This window comes from Acinonyx jubatus, chromosome F2, assembly GCF_027475565.1.
Source record: "Acinonyx jubatus isolate Ajub_Pintada_27869175 chromosome F2, VMU_Ajub_asm_v1.0, whole genome shotgun sequence".
In the NCBI taxonomy this organism is placed as follows: Eukaryota; Metazoa; Chordata; class Mammalia; order Carnivora; family Felidae; genus Acinonyx; species Acinonyx jubatus.
Window position 1 is genome coordinate 18,901,645 of NC_069394.1, and position 16,635 is coordinate 18,918,279.

Below are 16,635 nucleotides of genomic sequence, written 5' to 3' on the forward strand. Positions count from 1 at the left end.
ACCTCTGTAGGAAAACACACATCCCGCAGGGAAGGGACACACAGAGGAGGACCCCAGTCCTAGCTGGGTGAGAAATGAAAATCAAAAGTTTAGGACAGAAGTAGAAAACACAATAGGAGACCTAGCTAAGCAAAAGAAATCTGGTTTAAGGAAAAAGGGGGTTGGGGAGCTTCAGATATAATTTCTGGAACACTGAGTTGGACCAGTAGCCATGACAGCCCAGGTGCAGCTTTGCCACAAACCCACGTTGTGGCCTTGGGTCTGTCATTGCTCTACTCTGAGCTTCAAATGCCACGCTTCTAAAATGAGGAAGCTGGAAGTCTTGTCAGTGCTTTCTAGGACCATTCTTTAAAAAAAAAAAAAAAAAAAAAAAAGGAGACCTGGGAAGGGGTGATGTGTCCTAACTGCAAGGATTAAGGGGCTACAGTGCACTAGTTCCAAGTCCCGCCATGAACTAAGAAATGAGGTAAACAAGGTTTACTCTTGAGAATCAGCATTACTAGTCAGAGGCCAGAGATGCAAAGCTCTTTGAGGGGTGAGATAGGACTTCTCGGCCTGTACAACCACAACAGTCACCAGTTTCAACATATTAACACGTCTAAAATAATAATTTAAAAAAGCATCAATTAGCGGAGGCCAGAGTGCTCTCTAACCTAGGAAAGAGGGACAGGCCAGAGGCAGGGGCTGGCTCTCCCCTTCTACAACTAGGGCGTCTGGGCGCTCCCTCCCAGGGGAAAGGCTGGCCTCACTGCAGGGTGCACCCTGTCTCTAACAGGCTCCAAGCATCTTCAGGAGAGTGTGGGACAAGGGTTAAGAGTCCAGACTCATCCTATCTGGCTTCAAATCCTGACTGCCATTTACTAGCTACATGCCCCAGGCAAGTTATTAAACCTGTATCTCTACTTTTTCACCTATGAAGTGGGAGTGATGATAATAGTATGGATCCCCGAGAATTGGTGGGAGGATTAAGTTAATATGTGTAAAGCATGTAGAATAGGGGCTGTTGTTACAATTCCACCAACAGAGCCACCTGCATGTCTGAGGCCTAATGACATTAAATATTGGTCTCCCCTCCTACTAATGCCACTTTAAGCAAGGTACCTACTTCTTTCCCATGTAGGTTTGCTTACACAGAAACAATGTGCTTGTCACAGAGACTCTGAGAAATTGCCATTCCAGACCCTGTGGTATCTTATGGCAAATCAATGAGTTACTTCTAGTTCTGCCTGGGCCTCCCACCTTGCCTGACCACAGAGGCAAGACGCAGGCATCATGGAAATGGAGGATTTTGGTCTGGGGGCAGATCAGTTTTGATTTCTAAATCATCACGCTGGTGTTCTGGTGCCTATTTCCTCCTAGGTATTTTGGGTTACTGCATAGACACTCAGGCTCTGATTTCTCTGAAGAGTGATATGAGTGAATCCTCAGCTCTGAAGCAGAGGGCAGTCCCAACTGCTTTTCCCACCCCACAGTGGTAGACCCGAATGGGCTTCCTATCTGATGCTGGGGCTGCTCTCCCTGCTATGGTACCTTTACATGAAAGAACACAGATCTTGTAGAAAACTGGTGGGTTAAAAATGTAGGAAAGGAGGGAGCTTCAAGAGGAAGCATGAAGCCAGGGGCCCCCGCTGACCTGCTTGCAGTGACTTCTCCAAAGAAGTCCAAATGTTTTCATTTCATTCCGGGACACTGCCTGGAACTACAGCTACCCTTTAGGGATTGTCTGGGTTTTAAAGCATTGTCAACTAATAGTGTGGGTCGTTCTGGAAGGGTTAGAGCATGTTCCATAATGTCAACGGTGATGCGCATCAAAGGGAATGTGTTTGATAAGGTTTCTTTCCTCCTGACATCTTGCGGGGTTGGGTTTACCTTTAAGAACAGCAGATTTGTGAGTTTTGTTTTATTTTGATTTTGGACAGAGGGGTGAGGTAGGAAGGGGGAAGGGATACACGAGAGACTTAAAACTCTTGGGGAGGTCCATGGCGCCTGATTATGGTTGAGGGGGAGAACCTGAGAGGTTCAAAGAACAGAAGGGCTCAGTGAGGTTAAGCTATGACACGGGTTATGTTGGCATTCCCGGATTGGCCTGGGAAGGTAACCAACAATTATAACCTTCCCCTGGAAAAACGCAGCCTGAGCTCCAAATAAGCAACTAGTAAAGGAACTTTTCGGATACTGCCCATTGAAATTGAGTTCTCAAACAATTAACTTCCGATAAGTGGATCTTGGGGAGAAAGAGAAAGTCCCAGGAAGCACTTGGGACGGCACTGGGGGAGAAAAGATGGGTCAGAAGCACAGAGCATATTCGGTGTTAAAGCTGGGAAGGCATTTGTTCCCGGGGTCTGGGGCAGGCAGTGACCTGCTGAAAACCCCCGCCAGCACAGGCACCTCTCCAGAGATCTGGCAGAAAGACGTCCTGCATTTCAAGTGAGGAAGTTTCGGACACTCGGGTTATGCTGACGTCTCATTCTGAGTTCTTGGGACAGCCTTCTCTCTTAACTTTGCGAGAACCTGGGGCCTCCGTCTGAGTCCACCTGAGAGTCCGTGCGCAAGGGACAGACAGGTAAGAACTCGGCAGGAGAAGCCAAGCCCCGGTTGGAGGAAGCCCGAGTGAGGAGGCGTGGATGGAGATACAGCTGGGGGTCAGGACTGAGGGACGATGCAGCGGGACGTAAGAAAGGGAAGGGAGGGGGCAGGAGCGTCGCGTGCGGGGACCTCGGCAGCACGCGCGGTCCCAGCAGAGGTGCGGCGCGGGCGCCCGCGGAAAGGGGAGGGTGGAGAGGCGCGGGCTGGGCGGGGTCGGGGAGCCGGCGCGGGGAAGCTGTCCCTGCGGCGCCCGGCGCTCGGCCGAGCGAGGCGGCGGGGGTCTGAGCCGGCGAGCGGCGCGAGGGCGCCGAGGCCGCGGCGGCTGGAACAGGTGAGCGTCCGCGGGGTGGCGGGTCCCCGCCCTTCCCCGCGGGCGCGCCTCCTCCCAGCCAGCCTCCCGGCGCCGAGCTGCTCCGCGGCTCCCCTGGGTTTGGGCTTTTGCGCCTGGCAGCTGGCTTTTTTCCCCTCCCCTGTTTCTGCCTCTCCTTCTTTTAGGTCGCTCCACCCCGCCCAGGATCCGGCGAAGGGGAACGGGCCGGGCTGCGGCTGCTAACTCGCGCCGGGTGCGTGTGTGCGAACTCCCGGAGCGGCGTCCCGCGCCCTGCCTCCGCCCTGCGCGGCGCGCGCTCCTCGCTCCCCGGGCCCGCGGCCTCCCCCGCAGCCCTTCCCCACTTTTCCCCCCTTTGGCAATCACATGGCATTTTAAGAATGCCGGAAAGATGGCGGTAGCGGCGGCGGCGGCGGCGGCGGGGCCGAGCGGCGGGGGAGGCGGCCGGGCGCAGCGGAGCGGGCTGCTGGAAGTTTTGGTGCGGGATCGCTGGCACAAAGTTCTGGTGAACTTGAGCGAGGACGCCCTGGTTCTGAGCTGCGAGGAGGGCGCCGCGGCGTACAACGGCATCGGGACCGCCACCAATGGCTCGTTCTGCAGGGGCGCCGGCGGCGCGCAGCCCCCGGACTCGCCCGCCGGGGTCCGCACCGCCTTCACCGACCTGCCCGAGCAGGTGCCCGAGTCCATCTCCAACCAGAAGCGCGGCGTGAAGGTGCTGAAGCAGGAGCTGGGCGGGCTGGGCATCAGCATCAAGGGGGGCAAGGAGAACAAGATGCCCATCCTCATCAGCAAGATCTTCAAGGGGCTGGCGGCGGACCAGACCCAAGCCCTGTACGTGGGCGACGCCATCCTGTCGGTGAACGGAGCCGATCTGCGGGACGCCACCCACGACGAGGCGGTGCAGGCGCTGAAGCGCGCCGGCAAGGAGGTGCTGCTGGAAGGTAAGGGGTTAACGCCGCGCGGGCCGCGCACACACCCCCTCACCCTCCCGCCGCACCCTCACTCTCGCCCACGTGCGGACACAGCCCGGGGTTCCGGCGAGTGGGGGCGGCGGGGAGTTTGGACAACTTTACCCCACCTGGGGGCAACTTGTCCCCACGCTAGTCTTTGCAGGCTTGGACGCGGCAGGGGTGTGTGAAAGGGCTTGGCGAGCAGGGCTTCTTGAGCTACGTGGCAGGCACAGGGTCTTAGTGCCTAGTGCCCGGTGTCTCATTTTTACCCGCGGATAATCCAAGTGGAGCGTACATAGGGGTAGGACGTGGAGCTGGAAAGGAGGGGCAGCCGTCCACGCTCCGGTGAGAGCCCACTGAACAGTAGCGACTCCGAGAGTTCTGCTTTGGCACAGTTTTCCTCAGGAGCCTGGGCAATCCGGTGAAGAGGGTTCCGTCCCACAGAGGACAGAGAGGAGGGGCAGTGTTTGAATGCTAAAACCCCATCACCCTTCCGGACTTCCCTCTTTCAGATTGGAAGCCGGGCTCACGCCGGGGACTTGTGCCAAGGGCTGGGTAGTGTGTTGCGTCTTTGTGCACAAGTTCCCTTCTGGTGCCAGGTGTTCGGCCGGTCAGTCTGGATTCCAGGCTGCTCCTCTGGGTGGAGGGTTGGGGAGGCAGTTTTTCTGCTTGCATTTTCCCGGGATTTTTCCCGAGTAGTGTGCAAACAGTTTTGCATTTTGAAACAGTTTCTCCTGAGTGTGAGGCGTCTTAGAGACGACTCTCTTGAGATCCTATGAGCCCAATCCCCTAGTTTTTCAAGTGAATGGAATAAGTAGCCGCATCACTGTGCCCTTTTGCTGTTAGGAGGGGCAGAAGGGCAATAGGGTATTAAGTGGATAATCATTGTCCTTTCCCACTACGTCTGTATTTACTTGGTAATTGCCTCTCTGCCCCATAGCTTCCTTTGTACATACCTCCGTTAACACAAATATTATGCAATTATTTTTATCTATTTACCCAGCTTTCCCCTCGCTGTAGATTGAGTTGTCTTGGGTCTTTTATTTAGTTATGGGTCACCTCCCTTGAGTTTAGGTGCTCAATGATCTGCAAGCTGAGTGAATAAGTAAACGAACCCATAGCCACAGAAACAAGAGTGTTTCAACCCAGACCTTGTAAACTGGTGGTTGATTTAAATCCTAAATTAAGGACTTAAGTCAATTTCCTGCTCACCAGATGTGGTGCTGGGGTGTGAAACTGCGAAAGTTCAAAGTTGAGAAGCCAGCCTTGTTAACATGTGACGGCTGATGCAACCGTCTGGTACATGATAGTCCACCTCCTGCCTAGAATCCAGAGGCTTCCCCCACCCCCACCATTATTTATCTAGAGGATTTGTGATGTCTTCATGTTTAATTGCTACCCTGGATCCAGAAAAGTGGAAGGCTATTTGCTTTGGTTTGATGATTAACACAAGTAAGCAGAAAAAAAGTTTTCTTGACTCAAGTGTGTTGGTTTGTGTGACAACGGGCAGGTGGGATCTGGGACAAGTGTAGTTTGGACTGTAAACCACTGCACACCTGCTCAGCTTGCAATATTTATCAGGGGGGACAAAAGGCAGGTCATTTCTGTTTCAAAGCACTGCCCTTCGTTACGACTCTTCTCCTTGGTTTCCACTTAAAGAATAATGACTTAGCAATAGATAAAAAAAAAAAAAAAAAAAACTCTCACCCAGAAAGAGGAAGGAAATGTGACTCCCTGCAGTTGAAAATAAACTTAAAGAAAAAGAATCAAGCAGTTGTGTGACTTTCTGGATGCAGCAACTGAAGAGTGAGTTTTGTAAAAACCTCTAATGTGACATTCTTGCAACATGCCCTCCTGTGTTGCAGGTAGGACCTCTGAGGGAAGGCCTGTGGGCCTCCTAGACAGGAACCACCTGGGCTTTGGGCCACAACCTTCTTCCCAGCCTGAGTTTTTAGAGATTGGAGGCAATAAGAGAAGCAAGTAGAGGCCCCGCTCAAAACAATGTGTCTTGTTCTGAGTCAAAGTGTTGGTCCTAAGTGCAGGAGGTGTGATACTATACCATCAAAGCAAATATCACACACATATCCCTTCTTTTTTAGCTTGGACTAGTACATGGGTGACCAGCTGAAGGGGCAATCAGAGCCACCAGAAAGGCTTCTTGAAATCACATATCTAGTTGCCTGTATCCTGAAATGCAATCTTGATTGCAGAATTTCTACAGAGGAATGGCTTTGTAGATGTAATCTGCTTGGACGAGGGGCTTAGGGAGATGTTTCAAAGATAGATATGTTTATGTGGAAAATGCACAGTGTTTTACTTAGGTTGCTTTTTTTTTTTTTCCTGGTCTGCTGATGGAGATTAGTTTAGTCCCTTAACCACAGCCAATACGCACCCCATTACACGACGTGCGCCCCCTAGTGGAAAGTCGCTGCCGCTGCTAGTGAAACGCTCTGAAATGAAACGCTGAACCCCAAGTTTCAATCCCTGCCTTCCAGTTGTAGAATCTACCACAGAATTAACCTCCTTGAGCCTCAGTGTCTTCTGAAAAAAAGGGAATACAGAAACTCGGCTAGAACTTCTTACTTTACAGGGCTGTTGCATGGAGAGAAATCTGAGAATAAAAGAAAAACAAGACATGCATCAAATGACTGCTGTGATTAGTTGTGTTGCCATTACATGAAATGAAGGTGAAATTGTCCTAAGGGATAGTCCTTTCCTCACACTGTACTAGACTTTATATTTCTTACTTTTAGTCTCCCTTTAGTTTTTTTATTATGAAACTGTAATGATAGGAGACCATTCCTCTGCGGGAAGGGAGTCATTACAATCGCTAACATTTGGTGAGCACTTATATGTTACAGGCTTTACTTGGATTTGTTCGTTACACTTTTAGTAACTCTGTGAGGCTAGTACTTGTTCCCTGTGGGCTATTTGCTTCAAGTAAAATAGCTAGGAGGTTTCCAGGTCTGTCTCACTTAAAAGCTCATACAAGGACACCTGGGTAGCTCAGTCGGTTACATGTCCGACTTCATCTCAGGTCGTGATCTCACAGCTTGTGGGTTCGAGCCCCGCATCGGGCTCTGTGCTGACAGCTCAGAGCCTGGAACCTGCTTCTGATTCTGTCTCCATCTCTCTCTGCCCCTCCCCTGCTTGTACTCTGTGTGTCTCTCCTTCTCTCAAAAGTAAACAAACAAATAAAAGCTCATACTTGTAACTTCTAGGGGAAATTGATATTCTGCGTTTCTCCTTCAACTATATACTTAAGTTGGTTGAAGTTCCTCAGTTATTGGGCTCAAGATGTTCTTCCTCACTCCTCAAATATGCTGAAGTGCTTGGGACAGCCTTGAGCAGGAAAAGCCATTGTGTGGGCTACTCAAAAGGGAGGGACAGAAAAGAGGATTGAGTCTAAAAACCTTAATGCACTAAGTGTATGGCTCAACTTCACAACAAGGCAGGGCCTCTATCATTGAACACATGGCCAACAAGGAGACTAAATTGTAATTCAGACTGAAAATAAAGAGTGAATAGACAGGGCCAGCTAAGTCAGTGTTTAGCCAAATATTCATCAAAGTTAAGGTCAGGTATCTTCACATTATGAACTCATTTCCTATTTTAGGGGGTAAGATCAGGGACCCTACATTCAGCCATGCAAATATTGAACCCCATAATGCCAGGGGACGCCATGTACATGGTGTACAATGAGAATGACACCCTGTGGAGTTGGGCAGGGTACAGCTGCGTGAATATCCTTGGTAGTTCTGGGTCAGGGGAGGGGTGAATTTTTTGCCCTGAGATTGGTAGCAAAATAGTAATTTGGAATCTATCGACCTTTTTGTGACTGAAACTAATAAAATTAGTTTCTCCATAACTTTGTCCAGATTGAGGAGTACAGAATGTTCTGGAAGACACATATTGGGGTATGGAAGGTAGGGGTGGGGGGATGAACAGAATCATATCCGGGGCCAAAAGGTATCCTCCGGAACTGATCCAGAAGAGATGGAAACTCAGAGAAGGTCAGAGACTGTTGTTGACATGAACCTTGTCCGTCAAAGCTCCTCCCCCAGTACTGCTCCCAGGAATGCTTGGCTGTTGAGATCATCTAAAATGTCACTTGCACAGTCACTTCCCTTAGTGGTGGAAGTGGGAATGGCAGGGCAGGGAGATGGGGCACAAGGTAGAGGCAGTGGTTTTGTTGCCATGAAATTTCAGGATTGGACGAGAATTTGAACCTTAAAGAATCTTACTTTATTTAGGATGTACAGATCCTTAAAGATTACCCAAGACCTCTGGAATTAAGAGTCTTGAAACTTGGGCTCTTATATTGTAACTAATAGTTACTCTTTTCACAAGATGCTTTAACTTGTTAGGCCTGGATTTTCTTCACTGGGAAGCTAAGGAGCTAGGTTAAGGTATCCCTAAACGTTATTTCACCTCACATTCTATAAATTAAGACCCAACACACTTTTAATAAGAAACCTTTCTAACACCGCTTTTATTTTTACGAAATGAATTTCATAAATAATAGAATCGGACTGTAGTTTACATTTAAAAATCAGCATAATGCCCTATTATTATTAACATTAATAAAATGGAGAAATGAGTAAATCTTTTTAAGTTTATTTATTTGTTTTGAGAGAGAGAGAAAGAAAGAGTGGGGGGGGGGGCAGAGAGAGAGTACTCTGCTGACAGCAGAGAGCCCGAAGTGACGCTAAAACTCACGAACTGAGAGATCATGTGACCTGAGCCGAAGTTGGACATTTAACTGACTGGGCCTCATGGATAAATTATTTTGAAAAAAGTTTCAATTGATAAATGCGTAGTACACCTACACCAGAGGTCTGCATGAGTGAGGTAGATACAAGTACCTGAATGTAAAATCACCGTCAATGAATAGCTACAACTGAAGGTGGCTAGGGGTGTGTGGTGTCATTTGGGATCTGGAAGAATCTTGCACTGTGAAGGGCTGCCTCAGATGTTGCAAGATGTCTAGCTTCCCTGGCTCCTATCACTAAATGCTAGGAATATGCCACTGCCGCTCCCCTGGACCCCCAAAATGCCTCCATAAATATCTGAACTGCTACTGAGAAGGGCTATTTTGACCCTCCAGCCTCTTGAGAACATTCTATAAGAATACTGATTCTGGGGGCGCCTGGGTGGCTCAGTGGCTTAAGCGTCCAACTTCAGCTCAGGTCATGATTTTGCCATTCATGAGTTCGGGGCCCCGCGTCGGGTTCTGGGCTGACAGCACAGAGCCTGGAGCCTGGTTTGGATTCTGTGTCTCCCTCTCTTTCTGTCCCTTCCCTGCTCACACTCTGTCTCTCTCAATAAATATGTAAATAAATAAATAAATAAACAAACATAAAAAAAAGAATACCGGTTCTGCTCTACCACTTTATACAGTAGTCCCCTTATCCTGGGTGTTGCTTTCCACGGTTTCAGTTTCGCAAGGTTCACCACGGCCTAGAAGAAGATGATCTTCCCCTGACATAGTGTCAGAAGGTCAGTAGTAGCCTAACGCTCTGTCACATGCATGCATGCATGCATGCATCCTTCACCTCACTTCATCCCATCACATAGGCATGCTATTATTTCCCGTCATCACAGGAAGGGCAAGTACAGGACAGTAAGATATTTTGAGAGACAGAAAGGCCACATTCACATAGCTTTTATGGTAGTGATTGATATAATTGTTCAATTTTATTATTAGGTATTGTTAATCTCTTACTGTGCCTAATTTATCAATTAAGCTTTATCATAGGTGTGTATGTATAGGAGAAAAACACAATCTATATAAGGTTCAGTACAGTCTGTGGTTTCAGGCGTCCACAGGGGGTCTTGGAACATGTCCTCTGCCGGGCACAGCAGTACCTAACCTTTTGCAAACTCTTTACAGATGTAATAAGAGCTAACATTTATATAATATTTGCATCATGCCAGATGCTGTTCTAAGCACTTCACATGGACTAAATCATTGGGTTCTCCCAGTAACCCAATATGATTAGAATGTCTGCTTTATAGATGAGAAAACTGAGGCACAGATCATTTAAGTCACTTGCCACTGAAACAGTGAATAAATGCTGCTGCTGAGATGTAAACACAGGCCTTATCGCTTTGGATCTTCATAAACAGACTCAGGCGATGAGCAGATTAGGGGTGCTTAACCTCAGTTTATTGATTAGGAGACTGAAGCTCCTTGGTGGCTCAGTTGGTTAAGTGTCAGACTCAGGATTTTGGCTCCGGTCGTAATCTCAGGTCATGATCTCACAGTTGTGAGATTGAACCCTGTGTGGGGCTCTGCATGGAGTGTAGAGCCTGCCTAAGACGCTCTCTCTCCCTCTCCCTCTGCCCCTCCCCTGCTTGCATGCATGGTGTGATCTCTCTGTCTTAGATAGATAGATAGATAGATAGATAGATAGATAGAAAAAAATAAAAAGGAGAGTAAAGCTCCAACAGGTCCCATGATTTGTCCTATTTAGGTCTTCTACTTTCTTGTCTGGTGTATTAGTTTTCTATTGCTGCTCTAACAGATTTCCCAAAACCTTAGTAAATTAAAAGACAAATTTATTATCTTATGGTTGTTTTTTTTTTTTAAGTCAGAAGTCTGATGCAGATCTCAGTGAGCCAAAATCAGAGTATCCACAGTGCTGAATTCCTTTCTGGAGACCCTAAAAGAGAATCTGTCCCTTTGCTTTTTCCAGAAGCTTCTAGAGACTACTCAAATGCTTTAGCTCACGGCTCCCTTACATTTTTTAAGCCTGGTAGCAACTTGGATCTTTCTCAAACTGAAACAGTCCAACCTCCATTCTGCCTTCTCCTTGCATTTTTAAGGATTTGTGATTACCATGGTCACCCTAAAATAATCCAGGACAATTTCCCTATTTTAAATATATTTTAAATTAGAATTTCCCTGATTAGCAACCTTAATTCACCTTGCAACCCTAATTCCTCTTTGCCATGCAAGGTAACAACATATGGTTGGGATCTGGAGACTAGGATGTGGGCATCTTGGGAGTGGGGGTAGGGGACATTTTTTCTGCCTGTTACATCTGGTTTGGTGAAGTTATAATGGTACAGAGTTCCCAGGTAGCACTTCAAGAATATCCTCAACCGTGTAAAGGATCATGTCCTGTCACACTGCAAAGGAGTTCGTCACTTATTCATTTATTTACCCATCTAACAGGTCACTTATGGAGTATCTTCCATGTGATACCACTAGGGCATTGCCCTCAAGGAACAATATTATGGTGACAGATGCCAATAAGCACCATGCAGGCAGGTACAGGATGGAGCAAAAAGGGCTGTAGCAAGGTCATCATGGGATGCTGTGTGCTGTGGTAGCCTATGGGAAGGGCATCTGGCCCGTTCTTGGACAGGTCTATGGAAGGCAAAAGTCTCAAGGCAGCCCAACAAAGAGCATGGCTATCAGCTGTCGCTCAGTGTCAGTAGGTGGGAGGAATGTGACCTTCAGACCTTGTTAAGGGGCAGGAAGGAAAAAAGACCAGAGAATTGAGCAGGAATCAAGGCTTCTAGGCCTTATGATAGAGTTGGATTTCATTCTCAGGGTGAAGTGTTGTAAGTAGGAAAATGTCATGCTGGGTTTCACATTTCAAGAAGATAATTCTCCCGAGCCATGCGTCTATTGTAAGGTGGGCAGGGCTCTAGTGACATGACCCAGCTTCATGTGCTCACCTGGCAGCACCAGTGTTCAGACACTTCACCCTGAGTTACGCTTAGGGGCACCTTCCCCGGCAAGGCTTAGGTTTATAAGGTGACTTCACTCACATCATGATGTTATCACTAGGTCAACCCTGTGTGGATCATTGGACTGGTCTAAGGATCCTTTTCAGTATAGGAGGAAATGGAGGTGCTAGAGATGAGGTGACTGGCCTGCGGTTACCTTGTAGATGAGGGAGCTGGACATCAGATTATCTAATGCCCATCCAGTTCTTCCTACTGCATACTACACAAAGTCAAGACATTGTACAGTGGACACAATGAAGTCTTAGAGGTATAAGGCATGGCCTCTGATTTCAGGGAGTTGACAGTTATTAAGGAAGTAGGGCATTTGAGGATGATTGTAAAGTTTTTGAGATTAGTCGTACAAATTGTGTGATCTATAGTATCTATAGCATAGTACCTGGCACACCTTAGGCTGATTTTAAAATGTCTTAGGAAGCAAAAAATAGGACAGACAGAAGGGAGGAAGAAGGGAAGGAGAGAGTGAGTGGGGGAATCAGGGAGTGAGAAGGGAAGGACAGACAGCAAGGTAGGAAGGGAGGGGGGAGGGAAAGTAATTTGGGGACTTCGTGACTTTCTCTGATGACTCCCCTCCTCCAGCACTCATGCTACTGGACGTGGTGATGATACACATTTGGCATCCGACAATGCAGACTATGCCTTGGTCTGTAGAGCAGAATTATGGAAGTCACTTTATAGAGTTGGGAGGCATGTACTTAACATAGACCGGTCTTGAAAGACAAAAGAGGAGCCAGACATGATTTTAAAAGTTATTGGGAAATGTAATTATCCTTCTAATGTTATAACCACCTTTCCTTTGCCCCCCTGTAGCTCAGGGACCTACAAGTCTGAATATGTTAAGAACACTTTCTACCTGGAGAGATGAAAACTGTCTGCTTAGATATTTTAATTGTTTCTTTTTTAAAGCTTACGCATCAGCGTGAGAATTCAGACTGTATTCTTTATCAGGAAGCCGGTCAGAATGGTCTTTCAGTTCTGTATTCCTGTATTCCTGCCGTGGTGGGGAGTGCTCTTCATGTCCCTTGATGCTTGTAGCACTCACCCCATGGAGTGCCAATCAAAAATAACTCACCGCACAGGGCTCTGCATTTGTGAAAGGCATCTAGCTGAAGCTACCATTGGTCTGTTTGGTGAAGGGAAATTCTTCTCTGGCAGCTAGAATTCTCTGGCCTACTGAGACTTCTGTTTCAAACGATGCATTTCAAAGCAGATAATGTTAAAGAAAAGCCAGAATTTCCCCCTGCATTTATACTGAGAGTTTTATATACCAAACCTCATTACCTTCAGTGGCTTTGATCTATAATAATAGCTTGCCTTTAGCTCTGGCCCGCAGATCCAGACTTAAGAGAGAGTATGAAACACACACCACGAAGTAAATGTCCTGACAGACCCATGCAAATGAGCCCCACTCCCAAAGTGGGGTAGAGAAGATGGAATAGTGGTTATAATGGGAATTAAAATGATGCCCCATACTTTAGCTCAGTGCTTTTGAAACTACTTCTTCCTGTGATTTGAAGCATCATTCTCAGCTTGTTGAGAAGTGTGGGAAGCTCCATCTCAAACTCGACTGGTTGCTCAGTGTGTCTGCAGCTAACCTACCCAGTTCATGTGCTTGCTGTTCAAACTGGCCTTGTTTCTTCTCACTGCAGTTTCTTTCCCAGAGGAGTAGAATGCAGTGGTTTAGAGGGAGGGCCTTGGAGTTACCCAGCGTGGGCTTACATTCTTGTTCTATCTCTTTCTCACTGTGTGAGCTTGAGCAAGTTACTTAACAACAAGCCTCAATTTCTTAATCAGTAGGTTTATTGTGAGGGCTAGAGTAATTATGTATGTAAAGTGGTTAGCTCATTGCCTGGAATATAGTAAGCACTAAATATTTTTTAACTGTATAACATGTCACATTGCATGCTTAGCTAAGTTCTATTTGCACACAGAGGTCTTAAGCATACAAGTGAAATGATGGGTTCAATCATATGTTACATAAAGTCTTTGGGGGGGCGGGGGACACAAAGGACAGTTTGGGATTTGCTATGGTAGGGAACTGAAGGATGCAACTGATGGCCTAGGAGAGTTGGTTTGCCTTGTAGGGGTGAATTATGATCCCACAAGGGTGTATTTCATTGATGATTTTTAGTAGCATCAGATGTTTTCCATCAAACAGATCACAATGTAGGCTGCTGTGGTTTTTGGTGGGCAAATGTGAACTTTGTCTTAAAATGCTGATATGCAGGAACATGCAAAAAAGTGTTTTGTAAAGGGAAAGTGGGCAAGTAAGGATTTAACTTACACAGCAAAATTCAAAATTCTTTGAAAATTTGTCTAGTGCTTATAGGGGTGTGGAGCTCTTACTGGCCAAAAGAAACCCAAAAGTTTCTTTTGTTAAAATGTGGGGGGTGCCTGGGTGGCTTAGTCGGTTGAGAGTCCAACTCTTGATTTCAGCTCAGGTCATGGTCGCAGGGTCGTGGGATCCAGCCCCTCTGTGCTGAGTGTGGAGCCTGCTTAAGATATTCTCTCTCTCTCTCTCTCTCTCTCTCTCCCTCTCTCCCTCTCTCTCCCCCCTCCCCCTCTCTCTCCCCCTCTCTCCCTCCCTCTCTCCCCCGCTCCTGGCCCCTCTTCCTCGCTCACACATGCACTCTTTCTCTCTCAAATTAAAAAAAAAAAAAAAAAAGAGGTGAAATATTTATATAGGTGTTACTAAGCCAGCATTATACTTTAGTTTTTTATGGTTTTAATTTAATGCTGTATTTCATGGAATCTAAGAGACAATCCAGTGGAATTGTATCTGTACCCTCAAAAAAATATAATGTTTAAGATGGGGTGTCTAATGGGATACCTGCTTAAAGTTTTGATGTAAGGGACTATCTCTTCAATGCAGGGATAAGTGAAAAATAAACCCATCACACAGAAAGGGACAACAAAGAAACTCACACATATCAGATTTAGTCCTGGTAGAAGGCAGAAAAAATATATCTGCTAAGATTTTGAATGGCAAGTCGGTTCTACTAAATATGTAGGTCTGAATGTAGTGTCAGTGTGAGTTAAAAAAACAAAAACAAAAAACAAAACTTAGGCAGATAATTTAAAGTGGTTTCAGATTGGGAGGGCCCCTGATGAATGATAGGAGTGGTTGTAAATTCTGTCTACAAGAATTCAGCTTCCATCTGGGCCTCCAGCGATTTTAAGGCACATTCCCCAAATCAGAAATGATAAAATGTGAAAAAAAAAAATGGGCAGTTTAGATTGATGAGATATGGGGTATTATAGTCACATAACTAGTTATTAGAATAATTTTTCTGCTAATGTTTATAAGGTGAGGACCTTGTCGGTAGATTGAAGGAAAAATCTCTAGAGGGATGAGATGAAATTCCTTTTCTTCTGAAATAGAACAGTCTAGAGAGAGACAGGTGTGGAGTAATAAATTACATTTACATATATTACAAGTATATTCTATAATAATAATAATAATAATTTATATTTATAAGTAATATAAACGCTGTAGCAGAACTTGTGGAATATCTGAAGGTACTAAGGATACCTGGAGTGGAATAGAATGCTTCACAGAAGAGGTAACTTGTACAGTAGGGTGATCTAAGCAAAGTGAAGTTTAAAGTGTAGGTAATTACTTGGCTGTTTGCGACCCTGCATTTCAAATACTTTCATCTGAAAGCTTTTAATCTGCAATAAAAATCAAAGTTAATGACTTTTCTCTTTTGCTTCCAATATCCATATATTGTCCTCTGTTCTCTACTTCACGTTTAGAATTTATCTAAACCAGGGGCGCCTGGGTGGCTCAGTCAGTTAAGCATTGGACTCTTGACTTCAGCTCAGGCCATGAACTCATGGTTCATGAGTTCAAGCCCCACATCAGGCTCTGCTCTGGCAGCACAGAGCCTGCTTGGGATTCTGTTGTCCTCACTCTCTGCCCCTCCCCGACTCACTGTCTTTCTCTCTCTCAAAATAAATAAAAATAAACTAAAAAAAAAAAAAGAATTTGTCTAAATCAAAATAATATATGCAAAAAAATAATATATGTTTGTAGCATTCCTTTGTGCACCCTACCCCATACCTTCTCTGTTGTCCCCCAGAATATTAGAAAACATATTTTAATTAATAACTTAATGATTTTTATTAAAGATATTTTAATAGAAGTATAGGTATATTATATTTATAATATTAGAATATATTTCTAATCCTAATACATATAGAAATATATATTCTAATACTCCAAATAATATGCCTGTACTGCTACTTCTTCGTATATCAGTTTTAGCCACTATTGACAGAATTAGTGATCATGTCAATATTGTTCCATTTTGTAGCCATGTAAAAGTCAATGATCAGGTTTCTTGCAGTTACCCACAGCTTTTCTTTTTTTTCCATTTGCTTCATTTTCTTTTCTTTTTATTTTTTATTTAAAAAATCTTTTCGGGGGGGTGCCTGGGTGGCTCAGTTGGTTAACTGTCCGACTTCGGCTCAGGTCATGATCTCATAGTTCGTGAGTTCGAGCCTCACATCAGGCTCTGTGCTGACAGTTTAGAGCCTGGAGTCTACTTTGGATTCTGTGTCTCCCTCTCTCTCTCTGCCCCTCCCCTGCTCATGCTCTGTCTCTGTCTCAAAAATAAATAAAAACATTAAAAATAAATAAATAAATAAATAATAAAAAAAAATTTTAACGTTTATTATTGAAAGAGAGAGTCAGAGCATGAGCAGGGGAGAGGCAGAGGGAGAGGGAGACACAGAATCCGAAGCAACCTCCAGGCTCTGAGCTGTCAGCACAGAGCCCGATGCAGGGCTTGAATTCATAAGCCGTGAGATCATGACCTGAGCCAAAGTTGGATGCCTAACTGAGTGAGCCCCCCAGGAGCCTCCCCTTTTTTTAAAGAGAGAAAGAGAGTGCATGGGCAGAGGGAGAAGGAGAGAGAGAATCTTATGTACGTTCCACGCCCAGCGTGGAGCCTGACATGGGGCTTGATGTCATGAACTGTGAGATCAAGACCTGAGCTGAAACCAAGAGTC

At 45.9% G+C, this 16,635-nt stretch overlaps 1 protein-coding gene across 2 annotated transcripts in view; it reads left to right on the top strand.

Annotated features, from left to right (window-relative positions):
- The first annotated feature begins 2,414 nt into the window (after positions 1–2,414).
- SNTB1 (syntrophin beta 1) overlaps positions 2,415–16,635 on the top strand; it is a 237,994-nt gene continuing 223,773 nt past the window's right edge. The window contains exons 1-2 of one of the 2 annotated variants that reach the window (XM_027063978.2): positions 2,415–2,563; positions 3,082–3,855. In XM_027063978.2, the coding sequence (XP_026919779.1) occupies positions 3,306–3,855 (550 nt within the window). In that variant the 5' untranslated portion in view covers positions 2,415–2,563; positions 3,082–3,305. Of the gene's footprint in view, positions 2,564–2,798; positions 2,918–3,081; positions 3,856–16,635 lie in introns of those variants that run through there. The other variant, XM_053208329.1, reaches the window with a different exon arrangement.